This window comes from Pongo abelii, chromosome 11, assembly GCF_028885655.2.
Source record: "Pongo abelii isolate AG06213 chromosome 11, NHGRI_mPonAbe1-v2.0_pri, whole genome shotgun sequence".
NCBI lineage: Eukaryota > Metazoa > Chordata > Mammalia > Primates > Hominidae > Pongo > Pongo abelii.
Genome location: NC_071996.2, coordinates 110,415,476 through 110,439,828, shown reverse-complemented (window position 1 = coordinate 110,439,828; position 24,353 = coordinate 110,415,476). Strand labels below are relative to the sequence as shown.

At 40.4% G+C, this 24,353-nt stretch overlaps 1 protein-coding gene across 8 annotated transcripts in view; it reads left to right on the top strand.

The window, feature by feature from the left end:
* KLF7 (KLF transcription factor 7) overlaps positions 1-24,353 on the top strand; it is a 98,997-nt gene that overhangs the window by 64,219 nt on the left and 10,425 nt on the right. For all 8 annotated transcript variants that reach the window (XM_054549705.1, XM_063713005.1, XM_063713004.1 and 5 more), the window contains one exon: positions 21,308-21,431. In XM_054549705.1, coding sequence (XP_054405680.1) covers positions 21,308-21,431 — 124 coding nt within the window. The remainder of the gene's footprint in view (positions 1-21,307; positions 21,432-24,353) is intronic.

Genomic DNA, 24,353 nt, shown 5'->3' with positions numbered 1-24,353 from the left:
CCATTTAACCTTCACTTACCCATGGGGTAAGTCTTCTCATTATACCCATTGTACAAATAAGGGAACTGAGGCTCAAAGAATCATTTTTCAAAGATTTCACTGCTGAACCATCACAGAGCCTGCCCTACTCTGTTTTTCCTTTAGAGATCAGTTATTTCTTTTGGGGGCCTAAGTTGAAACAATATAAATGAATTCAGTTTTGTTTGTGGTTCAGAAAAATAAATGGCTTACTATTTGTTGTTGTTTTACTTGTTCGGTATAACTACTAATTCAGAATAGCTAAGAGAACTAGTGATTATCTTGTATATTCCTACATTCTGTCTATTTTGGTTGAACTTAAGAATCCTTGATCTTAGTTGGTTTTCCCCTATTTTAAGAAATAAAGCTGGTTTTGAAGATGCAAACAAATGCAAGGTATTGATTCTTGAAGTGATATCTCAGTACTACTGCATTTGCATATTTTAGATAATTCTTGATGAGAAATAGCAAATAGAAACTTTTCTCTGAACCCCTTGAAAGAATGCATCTTAGCAATCCTCTTTATTACTAAGCTGGAAAACCCAAATGGAGATGCCTTAAAGAATTCAAAGGAATCTATGGATGGGTAGATCTTAGTATGTGAGTTGTATGCTCCTCTCAGTTACACCAGAGCTTTGCTAGGTAAGGTTGAAGAAATGATTTCTGTGCCTTTATTTTTGTTTGTATGATAAGTGTGGAATTCAGGATAGTTTTATTTTATCTTTGTTTTTGCCCAGTTGAGGATATTTATAATGGGTTAGAAGTCTTAAGAATAAAAACCCTTGGTAAATACAGGAATTGTAAATCTATTCATGGGCAAAGATCCCAAACTCAGGTTATGATTTTGCTTGATATGTGCAGCAGTCTCTCCTCTGAATTCAGAAAAGCACACAGTGAAGAAGAATAGCTGCTTTCTAGCATTCTGCCAAAAGGATCTACAGGAACCTCAGAGTGATGGGCACTTATATCCAGAGATCTGAGGAAAGAAAAGGTATTAACACCAAAAGACAAATTCCTGGAAGGCTGAAGGAATAACACACATTACCCCTGAGGGCTCCACTCTTTTGAGGATTGTTTGTCTGTAGATATTTTTGTGTGTGATCCTGTGTTCCTGTACATCTTTGTATTTTCAAACTTCCCCTTTTTATTTCATTCTACCTGCCATGGAAATAACCTTAATAAATCGTTAGAATTGGCGGGGCCCCCAACCCAATTTGATAATAGCCTTTTCCTTGCTGATAATTGGCTCGTAAGCATTTACAATGCTTTCAAACCCACCTGTGTATCTTTCTCCCCTCTCTCATGGTTAGATGTTAAAGTTTTTGTTTTTGTTTTTGTTTTTGTGGTTTTCCTGGTGTGCATCTTATCCAAAAAGAATAGTTAATGAGCAAAGCCAGAAAGAATCCTTTGCAGCTAGGGAAAACTTTTCATACATCCTTCCCACTCCTGTCATCGTATGAACTACAAGGACCATAGGTACAAAGCTTGTGGGATCAATTACCACAAGCTCACCGTTAAGCATTTTTTAAAAAATCTGTTGCGAGAAGAGTAAAGCAATAATTAAAATTAACTGAACAGCTTTTGCTCTATTGAGGCGTTAAATCTTTGTGTAAACACAATCACATTGTGCAAACATAGGTCTTTTTAGGTGGGTGATTTAGACAGCGAACCCACTGAAGTTTTGAGGTCTCTGGGTCAAGGGCCCGTTTTGACACAGTTTGAGAGGTCACCTGCTCATTTGTGTCTGTGTTCTGCTGCAGAGAGAACTGTGAGCTGGTATGGTTCCTTGCCCACTGCAGCACAAAGAAGAGCCGGCTGGCATTTGGCAGATAGCGGTCTGTGACGATGGGGAAGGAAATTGCACACAAAGCAAGACGGCTGCACACAGGAGCCGGTGGGGAGTGCTTAGGAACCTCTGGGGCCCAGGCAATGATGCGGCTTGAAGGTGGAGAAAACAGCAGTTATAAAATATAAATGTGTTTATTATTACACTGGGCCTATGCTATATAATTTTACACACACTCATTTTTCTGATTTACAGCCGCAGCTCCATATGGAGGAGAAGCTTGCTAATTTACCCAAATTGATAGGGATGCCGCTGAAGATGATCAGATTGGTAGGAGCAGTAGCTGAGAAAAAGTGGCTCCTAAAACAAAAAAGATTGGGGTGGGGGAACTGCTGTGTCAGAGGCCCTTTGTTCATTTATTTTGATAAGTAGAGCTTGGCTTTAATTATTCATGATAATGCTTGCCCTGGAAGGAGCAGGCCTCTGATGCCACAGCAGCTGTGGGGTGCTGTTTGGTTCTCTGTGCAGTTAACACCAAAACAACCCGCCTAGCCTTTCTTGAGATTTGTCATGCTTTCACCTGTGAGAGGTGAGATGCCCTGAAGTTTTGTTTACACCTGATATCCTTTCCTAGGGGGCAGGTATTGACGTGGCTGGAGTGGAAGAGAAAGCCTGAATGATAACAGCCATTTCATGAAATCCTTACAAGGTAGGTGGTGATTTTCCCATCTTAGGCACGAGAACGTGGAAGCCTAGAAGATCCCAAGAGTAGACACGCCCAGCTTATAAGTGACCAAGCTGGCTTTTGAGTCTGGGTCTGACTCCAAAGCCTGTCCCCTGCAGCATTATGCTGGCATTTCCTAGAGAAAAGGCCAAGAAAGGGACAGTGGAGCAGACCCCACCCTTCTTCCACCCCAGTCCATCCCACTCTCTGTGCTTTCAGCCTATTTCCCGGTCTTAGCATCCATTACCATCATTTCCGACAGCTTTCCAAAGTGTTTCTTGACTTGGCAAAATCTTGAGGCACTTCTTCTGGGAGCTCTTCAGAAGGAAAGCACTTTGGAACAGCATGCACGAGTTCCAAAGTCCCCAGAGCATGTATGATTCATGCCTCTTGCAGGGGAACTTCATGGAGAAAGGTTGTTGTGACCCTAGGATACTTGATTGACCATTTTTTTTCATAGATGCATAAATACCAGACGATGAATGGTGAATGGCCCATCCAATCAGCTCATAGCAAAACCCTGGGAGGCATTCCTGATAGATGTCCTTTCAATCAATTTTTTTTTCATCTCATGGGCACTGCTTTCTAAATATGTTTTACATTTGTTTGCTTTTCTCCATCTCTACTGCAATAAGCAGAGTCATTTGTGTTTCAGGCACTATCTTCTTTCTCCTGGGCGGTTGTAGAACCTCCTAGAAGTTATAGAACTCTCCCCATATTGGCTCATTGCCTTTGGCAGCCCATTTTCCATTTTGTAGCCAGAGTAATGTTTTAAAGTTCAATTCTGATCATGTTATGCCTCCGTTTAAAAGCTCACAATGGCTGCCATTGTTCTTAAAGTACAAATTCTTGAACATGATCTCTTAAGACCACTTTCCAATAGAAATGTAATGTGAGCCACATATATAATTTTATATTTTCTAGCATGCACATTTAAAAAGTAATTAATCATACTAATTAGTTCTAATACTGTATTTTATTTAGCTCAATATATCCAAAACATTCTCATTTCAACATGTAAATAATTGATAAACAATTATTAATGAGCTATTTTACATTTCTTTATCTCTTTCTTCTATTGGAAAGCCTTCAAAATCTGGTGCATATTTTACACTTAGAGCACATTCAGTTCAGAGTGCTCACATTTTGGGTACTCAGTAGCCACCTGTGCTAGGGTCTAGGAGACTGAATCATGCAGGTCTGTTTAAGTCCTTTCACAGTCTGGCCACTGCCTGTTCTCTCAGTACCTGCAGAGCACACAAACTGATACTCTTCTTTGATCAGCTTCTTGGTGAGGTGTGGGAGAGAATGTAGCAGAGGGATGAGAGGACCTCACCCCTGCTAATGAACTGGAGGAAACAGCCCAACATGGAGCCATCCACGTTCTACCCTTCTTTAGGGCTTTCTGGCACAGCAAATAGGATGGACTGTGATGGAAGAAGGGTGGGGTCTTTTGCTTCTGTGTCCCTTTCTTGGCTTCTAGAAAACCCCAGCATGATGCTGCAGGAGAACAGGCTTTGGAGTCAGACCCAGACTTAAAAGTCAGCTCAGCCACTTATTAGCTGGGTGTCTATCCCTGGGCTTCCATGTTCCCCTCCCTAAGATGGAAACGTCACCACCTACCTTGCAAGCCTTCTGTGAAATAGCACAGGTAAAGTACCACTGGGCTGCCTGATACGTAAAGAACATGCCAGGAACAGTGATGTTATTACCTGGTGTTTCTCCTTCACTCCAGCCCAGTCAGTACCTACCCCTCAGAAAGGGGCAGCAGGTAGAAATGAAGCTTCAGCTCATCTCACACTGAGGTGCGGGTTAAGAATGAAATCCTTGCTTTGCTGTTGGCCTTGGGGGTTTCCATTTTTGGTTTATGTAGAACTTAAGTGACACAGATTTTTTTGAGAAGGTGACGGAATGAAATGAAAATGCTGGTAAAGTTAATATGAGGTATTCTCTGAAAAAAAATTTTTCTACCCACACTAAGGTCTAGTAGTCAGTAGTACCATTCTGTGAGCTGAAAATGAGACCATGGGTTCTAGGGGAGGGCAGATGAGTTGTAGTTCGCACTCCTGGCTTCCTGTCTCAGTAGATTCGATTCCTTTGCTTATTCATTTTTAAAAAGTTAGAACAGCTGTTATATAGGTGCATCTAAATAGTTCTGACATTCTTTCCAGTTGAAACATTTGTTTTATCAGAAAATATTTCCAAAGGGAATATGAGCATTGATTCCACTTTAATTGTTGCTGCTTATATAAAAGGCAGAGTGAGGTAGTGGTTAAGCATGTGAATTCTGAAGGTAAGATGGCCTGAGTTTCAATCTTGACTGTACCACATATAAGTTGGGTGAACTTGGGGAACAGCTGTATTTCTCCAACCCTCTGTTTCCTCGTCTAGAAAATGGGGAGGGATAATAGCATTAGGGCTATTGAGAGAATTAGAGGACAGAATACACATAAAGCCCTTAGGTTCTGTAGTGCCCAGCATATAGTGAGGGCCCAGTAAATACTAGCCAACAGCTAATTTTACTTGGATTTAAAAAACCCTATCACCCATTGAAGGTGGGTGGAATTGGACCACAAGTCTTGGCTGATGTTGATTATTTGAGGTGTTTTCTCTACAGAGATGCATGTATTATCTAGTTTGTTCACGTATAACATTTTGTACCTTTCCCCTACACTTAGTTTTCTACTATATGTATATCTACACGAGGAAGGAAAATATAGACATTTCATCAGAGATTGATTCTGCCACTCATATATTCATATATCTAATAGAAAAAGCCAAATGTATCTTAGCAGATGAGATACGAGATGTAGTAAGATATGCACCATATTTTAGTAGTATATGGGCTTTGGGCAGTTTCTCTCCATGTGGTATTGGGTTTGTACTGTTTGGTTAAAACCCTTTGGCTTTCTACTCAATGCCACATTTAAGTTGAGGAGTTGGGGCTTGAGGTCTTATCTTTGATGGTTGAAGGAAACACCAGCCTCTGGAGGTGGTCTGCTCCTAACATCTCAAACTGAGCTCTAACCATCTTAGCTAGAGTCAGGTGATTGCAGGCTCTTTATTCACCAGAAAGGTATATTCAGGCACTGAGTGTTAATATGACCCACGTTGCATAAAGAAGGATTTTGGGATAAAATATTTTAATAATTACCCTGCCTGTGTGGTGCTTTGCAGCATATGAAGCATCTGCACAGAAATCATCTCTCTTCACATTTCACAATAATCCTGTGAGGGCTGTGCCAAAGAAGGGATTAGCTCTATTTTGCGGAGGAGGAAAGTGAGACTTAAAGAGTAGGTAACTTTCCTGAGGGCACATCGTAAGTGGTAACAGCTAGGACTAGAGCACAGGTCTCCTGATGGTGAGTTGTGTGTGTGTGTCTGTTTTCCAGTAAACTGTACTTGTACACATGGGGCAACATCTCCAGAACTCTGACAACCTTTCTGGAGAAAAGAAGTGAGATTTCCTTTGTTCGTGTATGTTGTGCTTTGAATTAATTAGATCCTAAATGAAGCTTTTGTGACAAAGACCCAAGCTAACAGGAGCTTAAAGATGTAAGATTTCTTTTTCTCTTTAATATAAAGTCTGCACTGAGAACTGTCAGAAGCCCAAACTCCTTTTGTTCTGTTGGTCACCCATCCCTAGGGTTTCCATTCCTGAGGTATTGCTCAGGTGCCTGCAATTCAAGATGGCTGCCACCAGGCCTGCTTTCCAGGAATCTAGTTTTCATGCAGATATTTCGAAAGTGAAAAGGGGAGGGGATGTCCCTACTTTTAAAAGTACAGCTTGATTGGCCATGATGGCTCACACTTGTAATCCCAGCAGTTTGGGAGGCCGAGACAGGTGGCTCACCTGAGGTCAGGAGTTTGAGACCAGCCTGGTCAACATAATGAAACCCTGTCTCTACTAAAAATATAAAAATTAGCTGGGTGTGGTGGCAGGCACCTGTAATCCCAGCTACTCAGGAGGCTGAGGCAAGAGAATCACTTGAACCAGGGAGGGGAGGTTGCAGTGAGCTGAGATTGCGCCACTGCACTCCAACCTGGGTGACAGAGCGAGACTCTGTCTCAAAAATAAATAAATAAAAGTACAGCTTGACATTGCACTTGTCACTTCCACTTACGTCTCATCAGCCAGAACTTGGTCATATGTCAACAAGCAATTGCAAAGGAGTTTGGAAATACAGTTTTTATTCTGGGTGGCCATAAGCTCAACAAAAACCTAGGGATACTTTTACCTAGGGATAAGGGGAGAATGAATATAGAGGACAACTGGCAGTTGCTGCTATGCTTTTAGTCTTAATAATCCTTTTCAAAAAGCCTTTAATGCAGACATTTTAACAGAAAACTCTTGAGTTCTGAAATTCTAAATGTATGAAATGATAAGGGTAACATCCTAGTACATCGTAGTTTGTGGTACATTGCAAGATCAAAATAATTGCATGAAAACTAGGTTTCTGTGGAATGGCTTAAGTTCTGAATGGAAACATAATTTACATTTTGCATTTCATGAGAATATTACATTACTGGAGTAATATGAAGTGACTGGGAAATTAATAACTTAAGCACAAAAGCATATGGAGTCAAATTAACTGCATCTTAATATTTCTTGCACCTCTTTTTCCCCCTTCCGAAATATAAAGTCACATTACATTGACATTTTCCTCCCAGAATGCCTTCATTCTTCAGTAGAAGAATGAAGAGAAAGTATTTTGTAGCTGTGAGTTTAGTACAGACAAAAATTAAGGCTGTTTGAGGTTAGAGGTATATAGGATGACAGATTGTGTGGGGGTGTTTCTACATATGTGGGTGTCAATATGTTTGTGCTGAGTTGTTTGCAGATTGGGGGGGAGGGCAGGGTGTGTGTGTGTGTGTGTGTGTGTGTGAATGTGAATGTAGATTTCACGGGTGGTTTCAGTCATTGTGTTTTCTTCCTAATGATTCCTGTTAGGGAGCAGCAGAAAGAAGATGTAGGAAGATCTAGGTAACTGCTTAAAAGGAAGGTTTGGAGATGGACCAGTAGTATATGGGTATGTTCATTCAGCCAGGTTAATTGAGGGTCTTTGACATGTGTCCAGCATTCTAAGTCTTGGGAATAATAAGGTGAATAAGCCTGGCCTCTGCCCTTAAAGGGACCGTTTGGTTTTGTGGAGCTACATAGAATGTAAACAATTTACTCAAACAATATGATAGTCTCTTCTACAGGAAGTTAGGCGAGTCAGAGAAAGGAGTGCCCAACTCTATCAGAGTCCATCTAGAGCCACTTCCCACAGGATATGCTTTGGAAGTACTAGGACCACACATTGTGCCAGGCCCTGAGGACACAACTATGCACAGATGTGGGGTCTGGCCTCAAGGGAGTCAGTCTCTTGAGGGGATAGTTTGTCATCAAGGTTCCTCAGGATTTGGCATTACCACCTCTTCAGTCCATTCTTGAGGGTCCTCCTCACATACTTACCCTTGACCTCAGGATGATAAACCACTGTCTCTTGTCTCTGGGCCTTTGTGCATGCTGTTCCTTCTCCAGGAAATACTTATTGCCCTTGTCCTTGGTGTCCTTCAAATTTCAGGGGGGCTGATCGTCTCTGGGACACCTGCTCTAATAGTCTTACCAAGTCTTAGGGATTTTCTGTTTCACATGTCCACATTACACATGTGTATCAAACATACTGAGTCTCATGTTCTTTGTATGTATGCATGGTGCTTTCCTAACTGGGAGCTGCTCTAACGTGAAGAGCCTTCCCATTTAGCTTTAATCTCTAGCAGTGTCATTGGTTGGCATATATTTGAACCAACAATTAATGCTGGTTGAATCTAACTTGTCACACTGAAGAGACTATTTCTTTCATTGCCAGTGAGTTAGACCAGAAGTCTAAGTATTTGACTTTTCCTGTTTACCCGTGGACAGAGATGAAGTGTTTCGGAGATAATGCATGTTAGGGTTTATGAATCTGGAAGGTAAGGTGGTAACAAAGCTTTTCGTGCTGTTGGATTTTGATGGTCTGATGTCTCAGTTAGCAAACGTTGTATTGAGTGCATGTTACAGTGTGTCTGAGCCTGTGCTAGACTTTGTGCGTGATTACAAAGAGGCCAGTGAGAAAGCATCTAGCCCAGTGCCTGGACATACACTAGATACTTAATCAGCGTTTATTCCACTGGGGGTATAAGGTGTCCTTGTTTTAAAAGCACTTTTCATTTAATGTGTGTGGGGAGAAGCAGGGCAAGGGATCAAGGCATAAAAAGATAAATATCTACAGGAAATAGTAAATAACTGGCCAAAGAGTGAAAACTTAGATAAGGGTATAGTTTTCTGAGGAGGAGAAATCCTTGCGGATGGGGTGACATGTGGAGAATAGGCACATTCTGAGCAGGGGACATCCCAGCAAGTGAGAAAGGCTTGGGCGGGAGTTGGGGAGCGGGGGCTGTCTAGGGATGTTGGAGACTAGAGGGTTATGTAAGAAGTGATGGGTGATAAGGTAGAAAAATAAGTGACATGGTTTTGTGTACATCTTTTCCTGAGTACATAGGCAGTGGTATGTGAAGAGCATCTATCCTAGATTATTATGTGTCAAAACAACAAACAAATGAAAATTTTCTTTTGGGGTTACTCTTAGACTTTATATTTGAGTAAGGTACATATTTGGGTTGCTTTAGCTAATGGGGAAAGTTAGTCTCTAAAAAAATGTTTAATCATCTTGGAAGAGAATTATGTACACATATTGATGTTTTAAATCTTCACTGATATTTGCCTCTAAAAAGCTATAGAAAACTGGATTAATATCTATTCAACATGAATGGTAGCTGGCCCAGGGAGGGCCCTTCTCTCCATGATCTGGATATAAATTATCTAATTTGGGCTCTTCTTTTTTTGAGACATGGGTCTCGCTCTGTCACCCAGGCTAGAGTGCAGTGGTGCAACCACAGCTTATTGCTTACTGCAGCCTCGGCCTCCCCTGCTCAAGTGATCCTCTCACCTCAGTCTCTCAAGTAGCTGGGACTACAGGTGTGCACCACCATGCCCAGCTAATTTTTTAATTTTTTGTAGAGACAGGGACCTACCACATTGCCTGGGCTGGTCTCAAACTCCTGGGCTCAGGTGATCTGCCTGCTGTGGCCTCCCAAAGTGCTGGGATTACAGGTGTGAGCCACCACATCTGATCTCATTTGGACTTCTTGAAGATTGATAAAATTGCCTTTATTTTTTTAAGTTTAGAGAAAATCACCATATGAACTAGTGATATGCTTAAGCTACTTCTCTACCATCTGTATTTATATCATCAAGGAATATCAATTTTTGTTATCATTAACTTAATTAAAACAAATTTAGGATGCTGAGGCCACTTACTTTATAGCTTCCAGAAGCAGATCTTAGGTGGTTTTTGGATTGTCCTCTTTTATGGTTTTTTTTTTAATACCATTGATCTATCTCTTTTCATATATATATATATGTATATATGTATATGTGTATATGTGTGTATATGTGTGTATGTGTGTATATATGTGTATATGTATATATGTGTATATATGTGTGTATGTGTGTATATGTGTGTATATGTGTGTATATGTGTATATATGTGTGTATATGTGTATATATGTGTGTATATATGTGTATGTGTGTATATATGTGTATATGTGTATGTATATATGTGTATATGTGTGTGTATATATATGTGTATACGTGTGTATCTATATGTGTATATGTGTGTATATGTGTGTATATGTGTATATATATGTGTGTATATATGTGTATATATGTGTATATGTGTGTGTGTATATATGTGTGTGTGTATATGTGTGTGTATATATGTGTATATATGTGTGTGTATATATATACACACACACATATGTCTCACATATGTAGCAGAAAGTTAACTTTTATCCAAATAATAAATGATTTAGGTGTATATTTTCTAAATTTTTGGTTAGCAAAAAAGCAAAATTTAGTGTATCCAGGGAAGTAAATTAGACATTGTCAACTAATGTGATACGTACCAATGGGTGACCGCCATGGGTCCCTGATCTGATAAGGCCTAGTTTAGTCTCCCCTCCCCACCTGTCCTGGCCCTCCATGTCCCTGCATTTTCTGTAGTTCACAGACACACAGTCCTCTCACCTTCCTTCAGGCTTTCCAAAAGCCTCCCCAGTAGGGTGTCATGCAGACCTACCCTCCCTCAAAGCTGTGTGCTCTCCGATTATCTTTTTCTTCCTACCCACCCTCCTTGCAAGAAAAATGAATTCCTTGGCTATATTCGCTAGGAGTTGTACACCTTTTGCCAACCTCTGGAATTGACTGCATTTTTAGGGGAAGTTTCCTTTTCTATGTTGGTTTACTTCTACAGGGTGTACTTCTGATTTAGTGGTATCACTTTCAGAGTGATGCCTTGATATTACCCATGCTTGGAACATGTTGTTTGGAGTAAAAGTGAATTTTTTTCTCTTCATTCTGAAAATCTTTTAAGGTGATTCAAAAATTAATAGTTTGGGAATAGACACAGTGGCTCATAACTGTAACCCTAGTGCTTTGGGAGGCTGAGGTGGGAGGATCACATCAGGCCAGGAGTTCAAGACCGGCCTGTGCAGCATTGGGAGGCATCATCTCTACAAAAAAAAAAAAAATTAGCCAGGTGTGGTGGCACCAGAGCCTGTAGTCCCAGCTACTTTGGGAGGCTACTTTGGGAGGCTGAACTCAGGAGTTCAAAGTTGCAGTGAGTTGTGATTGCACCCCTGCACTCCAGTCTGGGCAACAGAGTGAGACTCTGTCTCTAAGGAAAATAATAATAATAATAATAGCTTGGTCATTGTAGTAAGAGTCTGTTCCTGTATATGTCCTCTGCCGTATGGTGATCTTTACATTTGAAAACAAAAAGCAAAGGTTGATCAAAGGTGAGTTTAAAATTAACGTTTTTTAATAATCAAATTTCTATTTAATACATCAAATTGAATTGTGAGAACTTGACCTACGGAGTGATAACATTGCTGCTAAATGGAAAAAAAAATGTTCTACAAATGAGTTTCAAACAGATTCACCTGGTGTAGTTGTCATCTTGAAAGGGAAAGATTAATGTTTTAATAACATTTTTCTTCAAATTTAGTATATACCTAGCTTTTAACTTTATTGTAACTGGTAATCACCAAAATATATTTAAATTTCCAAGATGACATTAAGTTTTATTTGGATTTAACTCCAAAAAAGCTAACAAAAATAATTTTTGAAGTTAACCTTGAAAAACAAAAAGAATAAAAACAAAGTAAAATGGAAAAAAAAGGCAAGCAAATTAAACTTGTTGCTTAAAAAAAATAATAAATGTAGTTTCCCAAATGATCATGCTTACCTGTTTCAAAACTTGAGAACATACAGCTTCAGGTATAAGTGTTGTTGAGGTCTAAATTCTTAAGTGAGTTTACAGTCTTTTGAAAATTATAGTAATATCTAAACAGTTATGAGTTTTTGTTTTGCCTTGTGTCGGGGTGGTGGGGAGCAGTGGTGTTTGTTGGCTAAACCTCACTCAGCCCACTAGAAACTACTAGAATACTGCATACATTTTTAATTAAATAAAAAATAATTTTATGGCATTCCTTGGGTTATGAGAAACATGGTACAGTATTTGAAAACACATGTATTGGAATAACAAATTACACATTGCAAAAATTCTTTAATTTTCAACAGCTAAATTTATTTCAGCATCTTGGTTAGTAACTAATTTTCATGACCAACACAGTCTTCCTCCAACATTTCAAACAAATTCACCAAGAATCTAACACTTTGTCTCAAAAGAAACATTTTAGGAAAAGTTAACAGTTGTTAAAAACGGCACGTGACCCCAAAGGATTTCTTTAGTCCTGTGTATTTCCATGGCTGTGCTCCACGAGGCAGGCTGGGCTCCAGTTTGAGTCTTATAGAGAAGCCCTGTGCCTTTGCCCTGGACATACAGGTGACAAAGGTCTCTTTTTCCACATCTCTCTCTGGCTTCCTGTGTGTCTGTAAACTCCCTGTTGATATCACCACTATGAATAGCAACTTTAATAACAAACACTGTTAACACTTTTTATTCATTTGGGACTGTGTAACTGACCGGTCACTTTCAGATACTAGGTTCCATGAAATCTTCATGACTACAGGGAAGTGGGACAGTTTTTTTTTTTAATTCCTTCCTCACACAGTTAAGAGCCATAAGTCCCCAAAGAAGTTATTAAATACCTTTACAAGGCCACATTGCTATTATGTGGCAGAGCCAGAACTAGAATGATCTATTTTTTGATGCTGAGTTCATTTTATTTCCCCACTACAGCAGTGGTTCTTGAGGTGTGGTCTCTGGACCAGCAGCATCAGCATCATCTGGGAATTTGTTAGAAATGCAAATTCTTGGGCCCTCCCCTTGTGAATCAGACCTACTGAATCAGAACCTCTCAGGGTGGGGTTCACTAACCTGTGTTTTAAACAAGCCTTTAGGGAATTCTAATAAGTTTGAGAACCACTGTGCTAGAGGACTGCTTATGAAAAGAGAGATGGATATAGGGGATGAGAACAATTTAAAGAGAAATATTATTTTGTGTTTCTTAATGGCACTTTTATGGGTCCTATATGTAAATAAGAGTGTTATCTGAGCATCTACTAAGTATAAAGTTTGTGCTAGCCACTGTGGATAAAGTGGAGAACAAGTCAAATGCGGCCCCTGCCCTCACAAAGTTTACATCCTGGCCAGTGAGAGAGGCTCCAAACGTTCTGTTAAGTTTGGGGGTGGGGTGGGGATCAGAGAAAAAGGCTTCTTTGAGCCTTTTTGTTTAATGACTGTTTCTTAAAAGCACCAAGCTGCTTCTGCTCCCAGGGCCTTGGTATGTGCTGCTTTTTAAACCTGCAGAGCTTTCTTCCCGCTGCACCTGATTAACTCCTCCTTCGTATCTCGGCTTAAATGTCATTTCTTCAGATTCATGAACCCATGCACAGAGATGCTAAAAACAGATTCTGATACACAAGGTCTGAGATGGGAACTCGGAATCTGCATTTTTAATAAGTGCCTCAGGTGATCCTGATGCAGCAACAGGGAGGAGATCCCTCGAAACAGAGAAGGGCTGCTGTTGCATTTGGTGAGGCATTCAGGGTCTTGTACACAGCAAGGTTGATAGTAATGAGAATAAAAGCCAGGGGTGGGGAGGAGAGATTCCACAAAGGTGGAGTACTTGGACTTGTTTACTGAGTCCTTCCTCCCCTAGCTTTCTCACAGTTAAAAATAACTCTAAGATTTTGAGCCTGGGAGAGTGCTTCTACCATGGGTTGGAATGTAGAAATGGAAACACTGGGATTCTAGGCTATGGGCTGGACATGGAGAAAAATACGGGAAGGATGAGCCTTTAAGCTTGAGTCGATGGGGTTTCTACATAGAAAATATATTTTAAACCAGTGCTGTCCAAAATAGAAATATATGCAAGCCACATATGTAATTTTAAATTTTCTAGTAATCTCATTTTTTAAAAAGTTAAATAAAAGGTAAAATTAATTTTAATATGTTTTACCTAAATTAATATATCTAAAATATAATCATTTCAACATAAAATCAATATTTAAAGTTATTAGTGAGAAATATTTTACATTCTTTTTTAATACTAATTCTTTGAGATCCAGTGTGTATTGTATGTTTCCAGGATATCTCATGATAAATTTTCAATGGTGAAAGTTAAATGCAGTTCTGCCAAAATAAGAGTGTGAAATATTTTTACACTGCTTCTGTTTTTTAATCTTAATTTTAATTAAGGTTAAATTAAAAGTTCAGTTTTTTAGTTACCTCAGCAACATTTCAAGAGCTCATTGCCATGTGTGGCTAGTGGTTACTATATTGGACACAAACACAATTGTTGTCAGCAATTGCAGTAGTCAGTCAAAATCTTTTCTCACCTCTCTCCGTATTCTGAAGTAGGAGCTGTACCTCGTTGAGGATATGGTTTAAATTTTGGGTTATAGATTTTTGAACAAACATTTTAAGGTGGTGAGGAGTAAACCTAACCCAGGCCCAGTTATTGTTTTTTAGCTGTTTTAAGAATAAAAACAGGCCGGGCGCGGTGGCTCACGCCTGTAATGCCAGCACTTTGGGAGGCCGAGGTGGGTGGATAACGAGGTCAGGAAATCGAGACCATCCTGGCTAACATGGTGAAACTCCGTCTCTACTAAAAATACAAAAAAATTAGCTGGGCATGGTGGCGGGCGCCTGTAGTCCCAGCTACTCGGGAGGCTGAGGCAGGAGAATGGCGTTAACCCAGGAGGCGGAGCTTGCAGTGAGCCGAGATTGCACCACTGCACTCCAGCCTGAGCAACAGAGCGAGACTCCGTCTCAAAAAAAAAAAAAAAAAAAGAATAAAAACAAATAGGGCAAATGTTTGCATGCTCTGTAAAGTGACTGGTGCACTATGTAAACTCAGGTACTTGGACCTCGCCTTTGGGTAAGCAAGTAATGGATGAATGAAAAAGCCACATGGATCATCAATGAGTACCTTTTAATTTATGTAGTAGCTATTATAAATGTTTTGGGAATTCTATAAAAGAATTTTTATTTTCCATCAATCAGATACGCAAAAAGCCTTGAAAAAAAATATTTGAGACCCAGCTGGAATCTAAGAGGGGCTCTGAGACAATTTTCCAAAGCAGATTCAGTGACTTAGCATAGGTATTTTTCAGTTGCATCACCTACACATTGAGAAGACATTGACAAGCTATGGAGTGAAGTTTACCGGTTACTCTGTTTCCAGTGCTGAGAAAGCTCAGTGACCTTTCTCTACAATGCTTTTATTCTCCAGCTTGCTTAAATTCTCAAGTGCCACTGAGTGTGATGTGAAAGCAATTGATGGGTCTTTGCTGATTTCTTCTAGATGTACTAGGCAGCAATATTAACTCATTGCAAAGTATTCCTCTTTCCCGGTTTTCTTTTCCATTTCCTGATCTGCAGAGTTTCCAAATTCTTAATCCAAGTCCTCAAGAGACTAGGACCTTGACATACCTAAATGTCTAGAACCACATTAAAAATAAATAAATAAATAAAAGGAAACAGGTAAAATTAGTCTTAACAGAAATCTAGGCAGGTCAAAATCCTAATCTCTTTAGAACTTGGATTAAGAATTTGAAATTTTGCGGATCAGGAAATGAACGCAGAACATTTGTATCAGTGAGTTTATTTTCAACAGATTTTAAACCTTGAGTGCAAAATTCTGCCACGTGTTCATATTTTATGCTACACTCTCTATCTTAAAGGCAAATTTACAGCACAGTTCATTTGACATATCACTTATGCTGTCTCAAATACATCTTCAGAGATAAACATTACAAATCAGTTTCATAAAATGACGCACTTTGCTTCCCAGAGGGGATATTGCTCAGGAGGCTAGGTTCCTATGTGTGAGATTAGGTTATAGGAAGTTTTCAGGATCCTCATCTTTTAGGCTGTGGAAGATAGTAGAAGTGATATTTGATGGTAAAGGAAAACTTACCACATTTTAGTCCTTGTAAAAGAAGGATGTCAGATTTAAGCAACCAAGCAAACATTTCCACTATTAAACCAGTTTAATACCTAGAAAGTGAGGGATTGGAAATCACACAGGCTGTTCTGCTGCTTAGGTGTACTCAGGTTTTTGTTGCAAATCAGGATGCTTTGTTAAATTCACTTAATGTATTGGACAGGATTGAGCCAAGCACTGCTTTTGTGCTGTTGGTGTCAGCGCAAAATGGATGTCTGCATGAAGCTTATGCTCTTGTGAGGGAAACACACTATAATACACTGCAACAATATGCAATTTCATTTCAAATAATTAAGTGCTATGGAGAAAGTGACAGAATCTGTTGTTTTACAGAGGATAGCGAAGGAAGTTCTCTAAGAGGAGGAGACATTCAGGCAGAGACCAGAATGAAGTGAGAGAGCAAGAGTGTTCCAGGCAGAGCAAGGAGCCAGTGCAAAGGCCTCGAGGTGGGAGCCTGCAGGCAGGGCAGCAATGTGGTGAATCGGGGAGGGGAGCGTAGGAGATGATATTGGAGAGGTAGCCAGGAGCCAGATCATGTAGGCTGTACTGTAGAGCCTTGCCTGGCTTTTGACTTTTTTTCTGAGAATGATAGAAAGCCATTGGAACATTTACACTTTAATTTCATCTTAACCTTTTTTGGGTGAATGTCTTTGGCAGTCTGGCAAAACCTGTGGAACCCTTTGCAGAATAATGTTTTTAAATGCATAAAATCCAGTGGATGTCAAAGAGACCATTTATATGGAAATATATAGACTAAGGCCCCCTGTAAGAGTCACTCATGCTCTGATTTACATTTTCAAAGGATTGCTTTGACTGTTATAAGTAGAATAGACTGTAGGAGCCATGAATGGAAGCCCTAAGACCAGTGAGATGGTGGGGCTGAGACCAAAGCTATTTTTATTTATCCTACAGGGCAGTGGCCAGAAGTAGGGTTGTGCAACACAGTCTTTTTGAAGGCAAGAAGAAATATGTATGACTTCTATTTATATTTAATTTATTCTCATTTTTAATTGGTCTATTGAATATATATTTTATAATATCCTAATAGGACATTAGTACATCTGTATGATTCATGAATAAGCCTACATATATCATAGATGCATGCTCAAAAAGTATTTATGGCAGTGTTTTTTGATCAGTCAATTCTGATGATCACGATATAGGGAGAGCGACCCTGTAAGAAACTAACAAAATGCCACACTAGTTTAGACCACATTTCATTTCAGATGAATTTTGTGGGAGAATGCAAGTTCTTGACATGATTTAACCTCTCTAAATGTCAGTCCTGTTTCTCAAGCACCCTTACCTCTCCTTACGAGCCCTCATCTGGCTATAAATCTGTTTTCACCTGATGAGACTTACTCTCACCTCTGAGGTGGCATATACTCCCCCAGGGAAACAAGTATCCTAGGGTTGTTGCCAGACAGAGAAAATGGTTCTTGATATTCACGCTGACATTTGGGAGGTCCTGAGGGTGTCCTCTGACTCCAGCATTGTGAGCTGTGGGGACACAGCCTCACTGCCTCACTCACCCTCTGGGTGGTGTCCTTGCCTTCACTCACATGCCCTTCCTGGACTGGAGTCTTGGGTTTTTAAGTCTCTCTTCCATCTACCTGTCTGACATAGACCACTCTTGAGCATTTTTGTTCACTCTAGAGGTGCAGTGAGCTGAACAGTGTGCATCATTCCAAGTGCGATACAGCATAGTGTTGTGCAAGGGCATGACAGTTTCTGTTTTATACCCAGGAGAAGTATCTGGAGTGGAGGAAGGAGAGAAGGGAAAGTGAAAGAAGGGAGAGTGAAAGAGAAGAGCTGATTTTGCATGAAACCTGCTCCGGTACCACTGATGTGCAGTTCTCCCCTCTCTCATAAAGAAAGCCTTTCTTTTTTTCTTTTATAAAGGAAGAAATTCAGCCTTTGATGAAATGAGCAGAAATCTTCACGTAGGCTTTTAAGGATGAAAACAAATGTATCATGGCTACAGGTATGTCCACCCCCCAAGATCAAGCTGTGACTGTTGGTGTTTAGGGAGATGCAGTCTTGGCCATGCTGAAAATACTGACAGAAGAATTTCCCTGACCTGCCTTTCCAGTAGGAATTGGTTTATAGAGGTGGGTATAGAACCTGGAAACAAGGCCAGTCTAACGCCACAATTCCTGTGCCCTAAATATAAAGTCATATTCCCAATTCTTTATATATATTTTTTCTGCTTCTCTGATTTCTGAGTTCTGCCTTCAGGCACTGCTTCTTCATTGGGCGTTCTTGATTATTTTAATTTTTTTATTAGTATTTGCAGGAATGGCAACTTGTCAGTAAACTAGCCAGATGGTGGAAAAATAACTTGATAAATCACTATAATAGTAACATGGCTAAAATATCAGGGCACAAAGGAGCCTGTCCTCAGTATTATTCTGAGTAGTGTTTGCCGCAAGCAGGAAACAATGTCAGGTGATAAGATTCAGAGCTAAGTCAAGCTATCTGCAGTTTCTCAATAGTGGACACAGCCACGAGGACACTGAAATAGCTCCTGGGTTGGAGAGTTGGTTTGTACTGGGAAGTAACTAAGAGTCTTATCATTTTCTGGAAAAGAACTATATCCTTGATATTATTTGTCAAAATGAAACTAGTTAAAGGAATTCAGCAAGGGGAAAAGCAAACAGTTTGAAATGGGAAAAAATATCCAAAGACGTCCACTTCAGTCTTCTTCATTTTATCTGCCCTTCCTGTGTCCTTCAGAATGTGGTTGCCTGTGATAGACAAGTCAGTTCGATTTTGGGATTGATTCTGGAGACTAGATGTCTCTGCTTGTTGCTGTAGAATTTCATGGAATTTCCTAGGTGCCTCATTGCATTTGAAGTGTGTTTGGTCCCCAAGGTTCCAGGAACCTCCAGTTTTAACTACATTTGAAGGCCTTCATGGGTGGAGGGCATTTTGAATTTCCAAAGTCTTAGGTGCCTCATTCTCCTTTTTTTGTTTGTGCCAGATTTCCCCTTGAGATAACAGAGCCTAGTGGGTGATCAGCAGCATTAAATACATGATGCTAACACGTCTCTCCTGCAGGGTGCTGGGGTCTCTTACTTCCCCTTCTGTGTCCTACTCATTCAGAGCAGTCCTAAAGAACACTCCCTGTTTTGGATTCATTCTCCATCAATATGTTGAGAAAATACTTAAAACGTAAAAGACTCTCTGTTTCTAATATTTCAGGTACCCAGAATGTCTGTAGACTTGGCTTTCAGGAGCCATGAGCTCTGAAGGCTTTTATTGACAGCGATTTCACGGCCTGTCTTCCTAGTAACCTCTGTGAACACAGGCAGAGGAAAGGGAGTTGAGACAGGAACTGAATACTGACTGCATGCAAGGCTGAACAAACGTTTCTTACGCACAACTGATTGAAACCTCACTATAAACATGGATTTATTAATAAGCTCACCCTCGTTTAACAGACAGATACACCGAGTTCTAGAGTCTGGAATGAAAGCAGCAAGGTCCCAAGTATGCTGACTCCAAAGTTTATGTGTCACCTCCACTCAGCTACCTTTTCTTCAGCCAGCACATCTTTTCTAAACTTTTGGCTTAAAGGAGCCAGAAGGTGAACTTTTAACACTGCTCAGTGATTCATCCTCTTTTTTTCCTGGTTTCCAAAACTGAATGGGTTTCCTCCTGTGCCTCCAGCCCTCCTTCATGTCCTCTTGGTTCCCTTTAAAAGAAATGCCCGTGTTTCTCGTTCTCCTTCTCTTTGGGTCTTACAGAGCAGTGGCTCACTAGGGCACCAATTTAATGAAATAAAATTTTCAAGCATGTTTGGTTTGATTCTAGGTGATACAAATAAAGAATTGTGAATGCTTTGTAGTCAGGTTTAAAGGGAAAGGGAAAGGTGGAAAGAAGAAAGTAGGTCAAGTATAGTACCTGGTAATGTCTCCTTCAGGGCTGCCTAGTAAAGATTTAGCTTTTAAAACCGGGGAAATAATGGGACGCCATAGTATTTTGGCACCTAGGTATACTGAAATTTTGAGTTTGGCGGTTTTTAATGTTTATTAGTTATGTGACTCTTACATATGCCAGGCATTGTTCTAATTAATATATAATATGCATGTGTATTGATTTATCTTCTCTAAACCCTTTGAGGTACCTATTATTATTATCTCTAAGAAAACAGAGACTCACAGAGGTTTGTTAACCTGCCCAAGGTCAGACAATTAAGGACAGAACTAGAAGCTGAGCCCAAGAAGTTTGGCTTCAAAGCTCTTAACCACATACTAACCTGCCTCTCTGTGACAGGGCTCAGTAACTCAGCTTCATGATTTCACAGGTTTCCAAAGATTATTTTTCTTTTTAATTAGAACCAGTCCACCACACAGTTGGAAGGGTAAATATTTGTCATGTTTGGTGACAGACGTGATGAGTTAAAAAAAAGGTCTAAGGCAAAGTCATGTACTTTCTCTTACATATTCTTCCATCTGTATTTACTGTGTGAAAAGGTCACTTGAGCACAAGTGTTTGAATTTCATGCTTATAAGCAGCTTCCCTGTGGCTAAAACCTTGCTCTCCAAATTGATTTTAAAAATATTTTACAATAATGTATATTATTCTCTAATAAGAACACTCTGCAGTTGTTAAGCTATGAGCTTCCTAACTCAGACTTTTGTGATAGTATTTTCCATAAATGCCAGGGATTGTCAAGTGATTTTTGTTTTACTCTCCAATTGTAGACGTTTCTCCTCATTGTCCATCCATCACATTTACTGGAAGGAACGGTGGCTCTGGGAGACCTAAGCTGTTTGCTTTGTCAGTCAGCTACCTGGCTGTAGCTTGTGGTAGGAGGGAAGGGGAGGGAGAAGACTAAAAAGCCTGAAATGGCAAATGACTGTAGGTTCTGGAGAAAAATAGAATTAGAAGCATTTGTGGTTCAGATGAAAATAGCACATTTCCTTGCTGCCTGGACTGTGGGGGTGAAAGTGCTCCGGGGAATAGAAAATTAATTGATCCTTCACCAGTCAAAGGAAATGCTCTGACTCTGGGAACTAAAATGACAGCTCCAGATTTGAGGATCTGGTGAAACCACTTTTGAAGGTTAACAAAAAAGAAAACAAAAAACAAAATACCAGGAGACTTGGAAAAAAAACCCAAAAGACACTGGTATACTATGTTAGGAAATCTAGTCTTTCAGGAATGAGTTAAACAGCCCTTTCCCAAGCCTGACCAGCAGGCAGCACAGGCTGGTTGGGTGTAATCCCTTTTGTTCCTGATGCTGACCACGGTCCTTCCATCTCTTCTTGCAGGTGAGAAGCCTTATAAGTGCTCATGGGAGGGATGTGAGTGGCGTTTTGCACGAAGCGATGAGCTCACGAGGCACTACAGGAAACACACAGGTGCAAAGCCCTTCAAATGCAACCACTGCGACAGGTAAAGAGAAGTAGAAGTTGATGGGCTAGGGAGGAGAGATGGGGAAGTGGGTTGGAGGGTGAGCAGCACCCGTGTGCTTGGACTTATCACAGGTCTGACTCACAGACACTTGGACCTGGGAATGCCTTTTACTTCTCCATGGAGAGGACCAGTGAGAAGAGGGGGTGCCCTCTTGCGTGAAATCAAGAGGTGGTGTGAATTCTTGGTTCAGTTACACAAGCATTTACTGAACACTAGCTTTAAGCCAGAAATGGTGTTAGTCACTGGGTATCAACAAGATGTGACAGATAACTTCAGTATAATATGAAAAGTAGTGAGACAGAGAATGGTCACCTGTAGGGACTTCTGATCTTTGTATCAATGTCAGTACCACTTTCCCTCATCTATAGTAATAAGAAAGAGTAGAAAGCTTGCTTAATGGAAGGAAGGTTAGGGTTCCTATCACTATAAGGCTTTTCTCTGAACCATTATTGGAAATGAATTGTACTGAACAGAGTTCCCATTCTTTGGGGGCCCAGATCATTCTTTCTTCCTTGAAAATAGGTACAAGGGTGCCAAAAATGACGAGGTTTTGAGAACTCCTCCTGTAATTCAATTTTAAGCCTTCTGCATTTGATAGTAGAAGAAAGAGCACGTAGCAACAGATACTACCGAAGTAATAGTATCTGACAGCCCTGGCATTATCAACCAATAAACCCCAAAATGGAGACTCTGCAGGCCAAGGTGAAGGCAGGATTAGGTTTAGACATAATCAAATAATGGGCTTGCATCTGAGCGTGTTATCCTTCTAATCCTATTTCTGTGTTTAAAAGGAAGCTTAAGAAAATTAACCATCTTTTTAATGCAATACTAAAGGTCTCGGTTATGATGAGAAAAATGCTTCTAATACGATAAAAGCCCCTGAAAGCCTCAGGGTTCCCCAGCTTGCAGGATGGCAGCAGGGGCCTGGCTTTTCTTGGGAGGAAATGGGATTGCTTTTGCATCCTGCCTCCCCCAGTCCCTGTGTCCCACACCTCCCCCTCACCAGGGCTTCCTCTGTAGTAGTGTTTAGTGAATAGGGAAGGGGTGTCCAGACTGGTCACGTTGGCTTAGTGCTCCCTTAGGATGCTTATAAAGGAGCAGTTATGTTTTTCTTCCTTTTTTTTTCCATCTTCCTGGGAAGCTATTTTCCTCTTATCTTCATTCTCTAAGTACTAAATAAAGACCCCATGCGTCCTGGAGCCCAGAGATAACCTCCCACCCCAGGGCTGAGGAAGTGTACTTCATTGTCTCCCATTCCCTTGGAACTCTGTTCTGCTACCCAAGAAGACAAGTTATTGTTAAATTTCCATCCATTACCTAGAAGTCCTCCTGTATTTACATGAATCAGCAGCTGTCTTCTACAGAGTATGCTCCAGGAGAGTTTCTCCTTATTCCCCATCTTCCTTCTATTTCCATCTCAAGTTTCTCTGCTTTGTGCCTCTCTCACTCTGCTAATAAAGAAGCCCTGCAGATGGTGACTCTCTGTCCGTAGTCTTTTGAAGGAGAGTGTTCTGTTACATCAACTGGGACCAAGATGAATTCTTTGCGAGTGGTCAGAGTGTGATGGTAGCGTGTACACACAAGTTGCCCAGCTCTGAAGGGTGTGGAGGCCGTTACTTGGAGATTGTGAGCATTATGGGTAGCCGTAATTATTGTATGTGGACAAAGAGTTCTTATGGGGAAATTGCCAAAGTTAGTATTCCACTCTTCAAATCAACTGACTTATTGATTTACAACCTTCCAGCAGTTGATATATTTGGATTTAATCTGGTCTTTTGTATGATTTACGTGGAGAAATATTCCAAACCGATTGGTTATTTCACTGAAAGAGATGTCAGAGATGGGTGATTTGGTTAGTCTTTTGCTTTGTTTTCTTCTTTAAAATACACTACAGTTTCTGGAGCTAGAAATTTGCTGAGCAGATGGTACAGATTCTGCAACATGGTATTTGTGGGAGATTGAGTGGATCAGCGTCCTGCGACACAGGCCAATAGTGCATTTTTGACAACATCAGAAATGAGAGTTTGTATTCCCATTAGTGTCTCATGACAGGCAGCACCTTGGCGTTTCAATTGCAGTGACTGTGCTAAGAATAGCCAGGTCTGGGAGGCGACATGGGGAATTGGAGTGGTCCCAAAGCAGATGAAAGGAAAGCCTGGAGTGACCGGGAGTTGGCATTCCTTAGAAGATGTTTGCCTTCAGAAACAGAGGGCATCTGTAGGCCTTGGCAGGACATGGCATCCTATTGGTACCGCAGTGTATATGAGTGCACCACCTCTTGTCTCTTAAAATTTGAACAATTATACTGCCCTATTTAGAAGTTAAATAGGGTTTAGACTTCCTTTCCTTAAGCATGTACCAAGTCTAACGTATGCTTTTATTTTGCCTATAGGGTAGTTTTAAAAAATTCATGACGTTTTTGGTTTGTTTTTTTTTTTTTTTTTTTGGCCAACATTTAAAATCGTTAAATGTCACACAAAAAAGTTTGTATTTCTGGCTTTGTCTGGAAAAATCAGATCTGGCCACAGTGGGCTCACATTCCCATGTGGCTGTAATTGGATGTAGCTGAAGAGCAATCATTACCCATTTGCCATAGCCATGTGATGACTATGTTTCCACTGTTCCCACCACTCCCTATGGCTCCACAACTCAAAGGCAAGCCATTGGTTGCTAAGTATTGTCCCGCTTTCTGTTGTTTCTTCTTACAAGAAGAGCTATACTTCTTTGTATCCATGCCTTATCGGAAGTGGAAACAGATAGCCCAAGAGTGCTGTGTTTCTTACACTTGACCCACAGCACATACTTTATCTGCCTGGCCTTGCAGACACTGGGTTTTGTGACTTCTGGCTTCATGTTTGGGTTAGGAAAAAAGCACAGTAGTAGTGCCATTTCTTCACCATC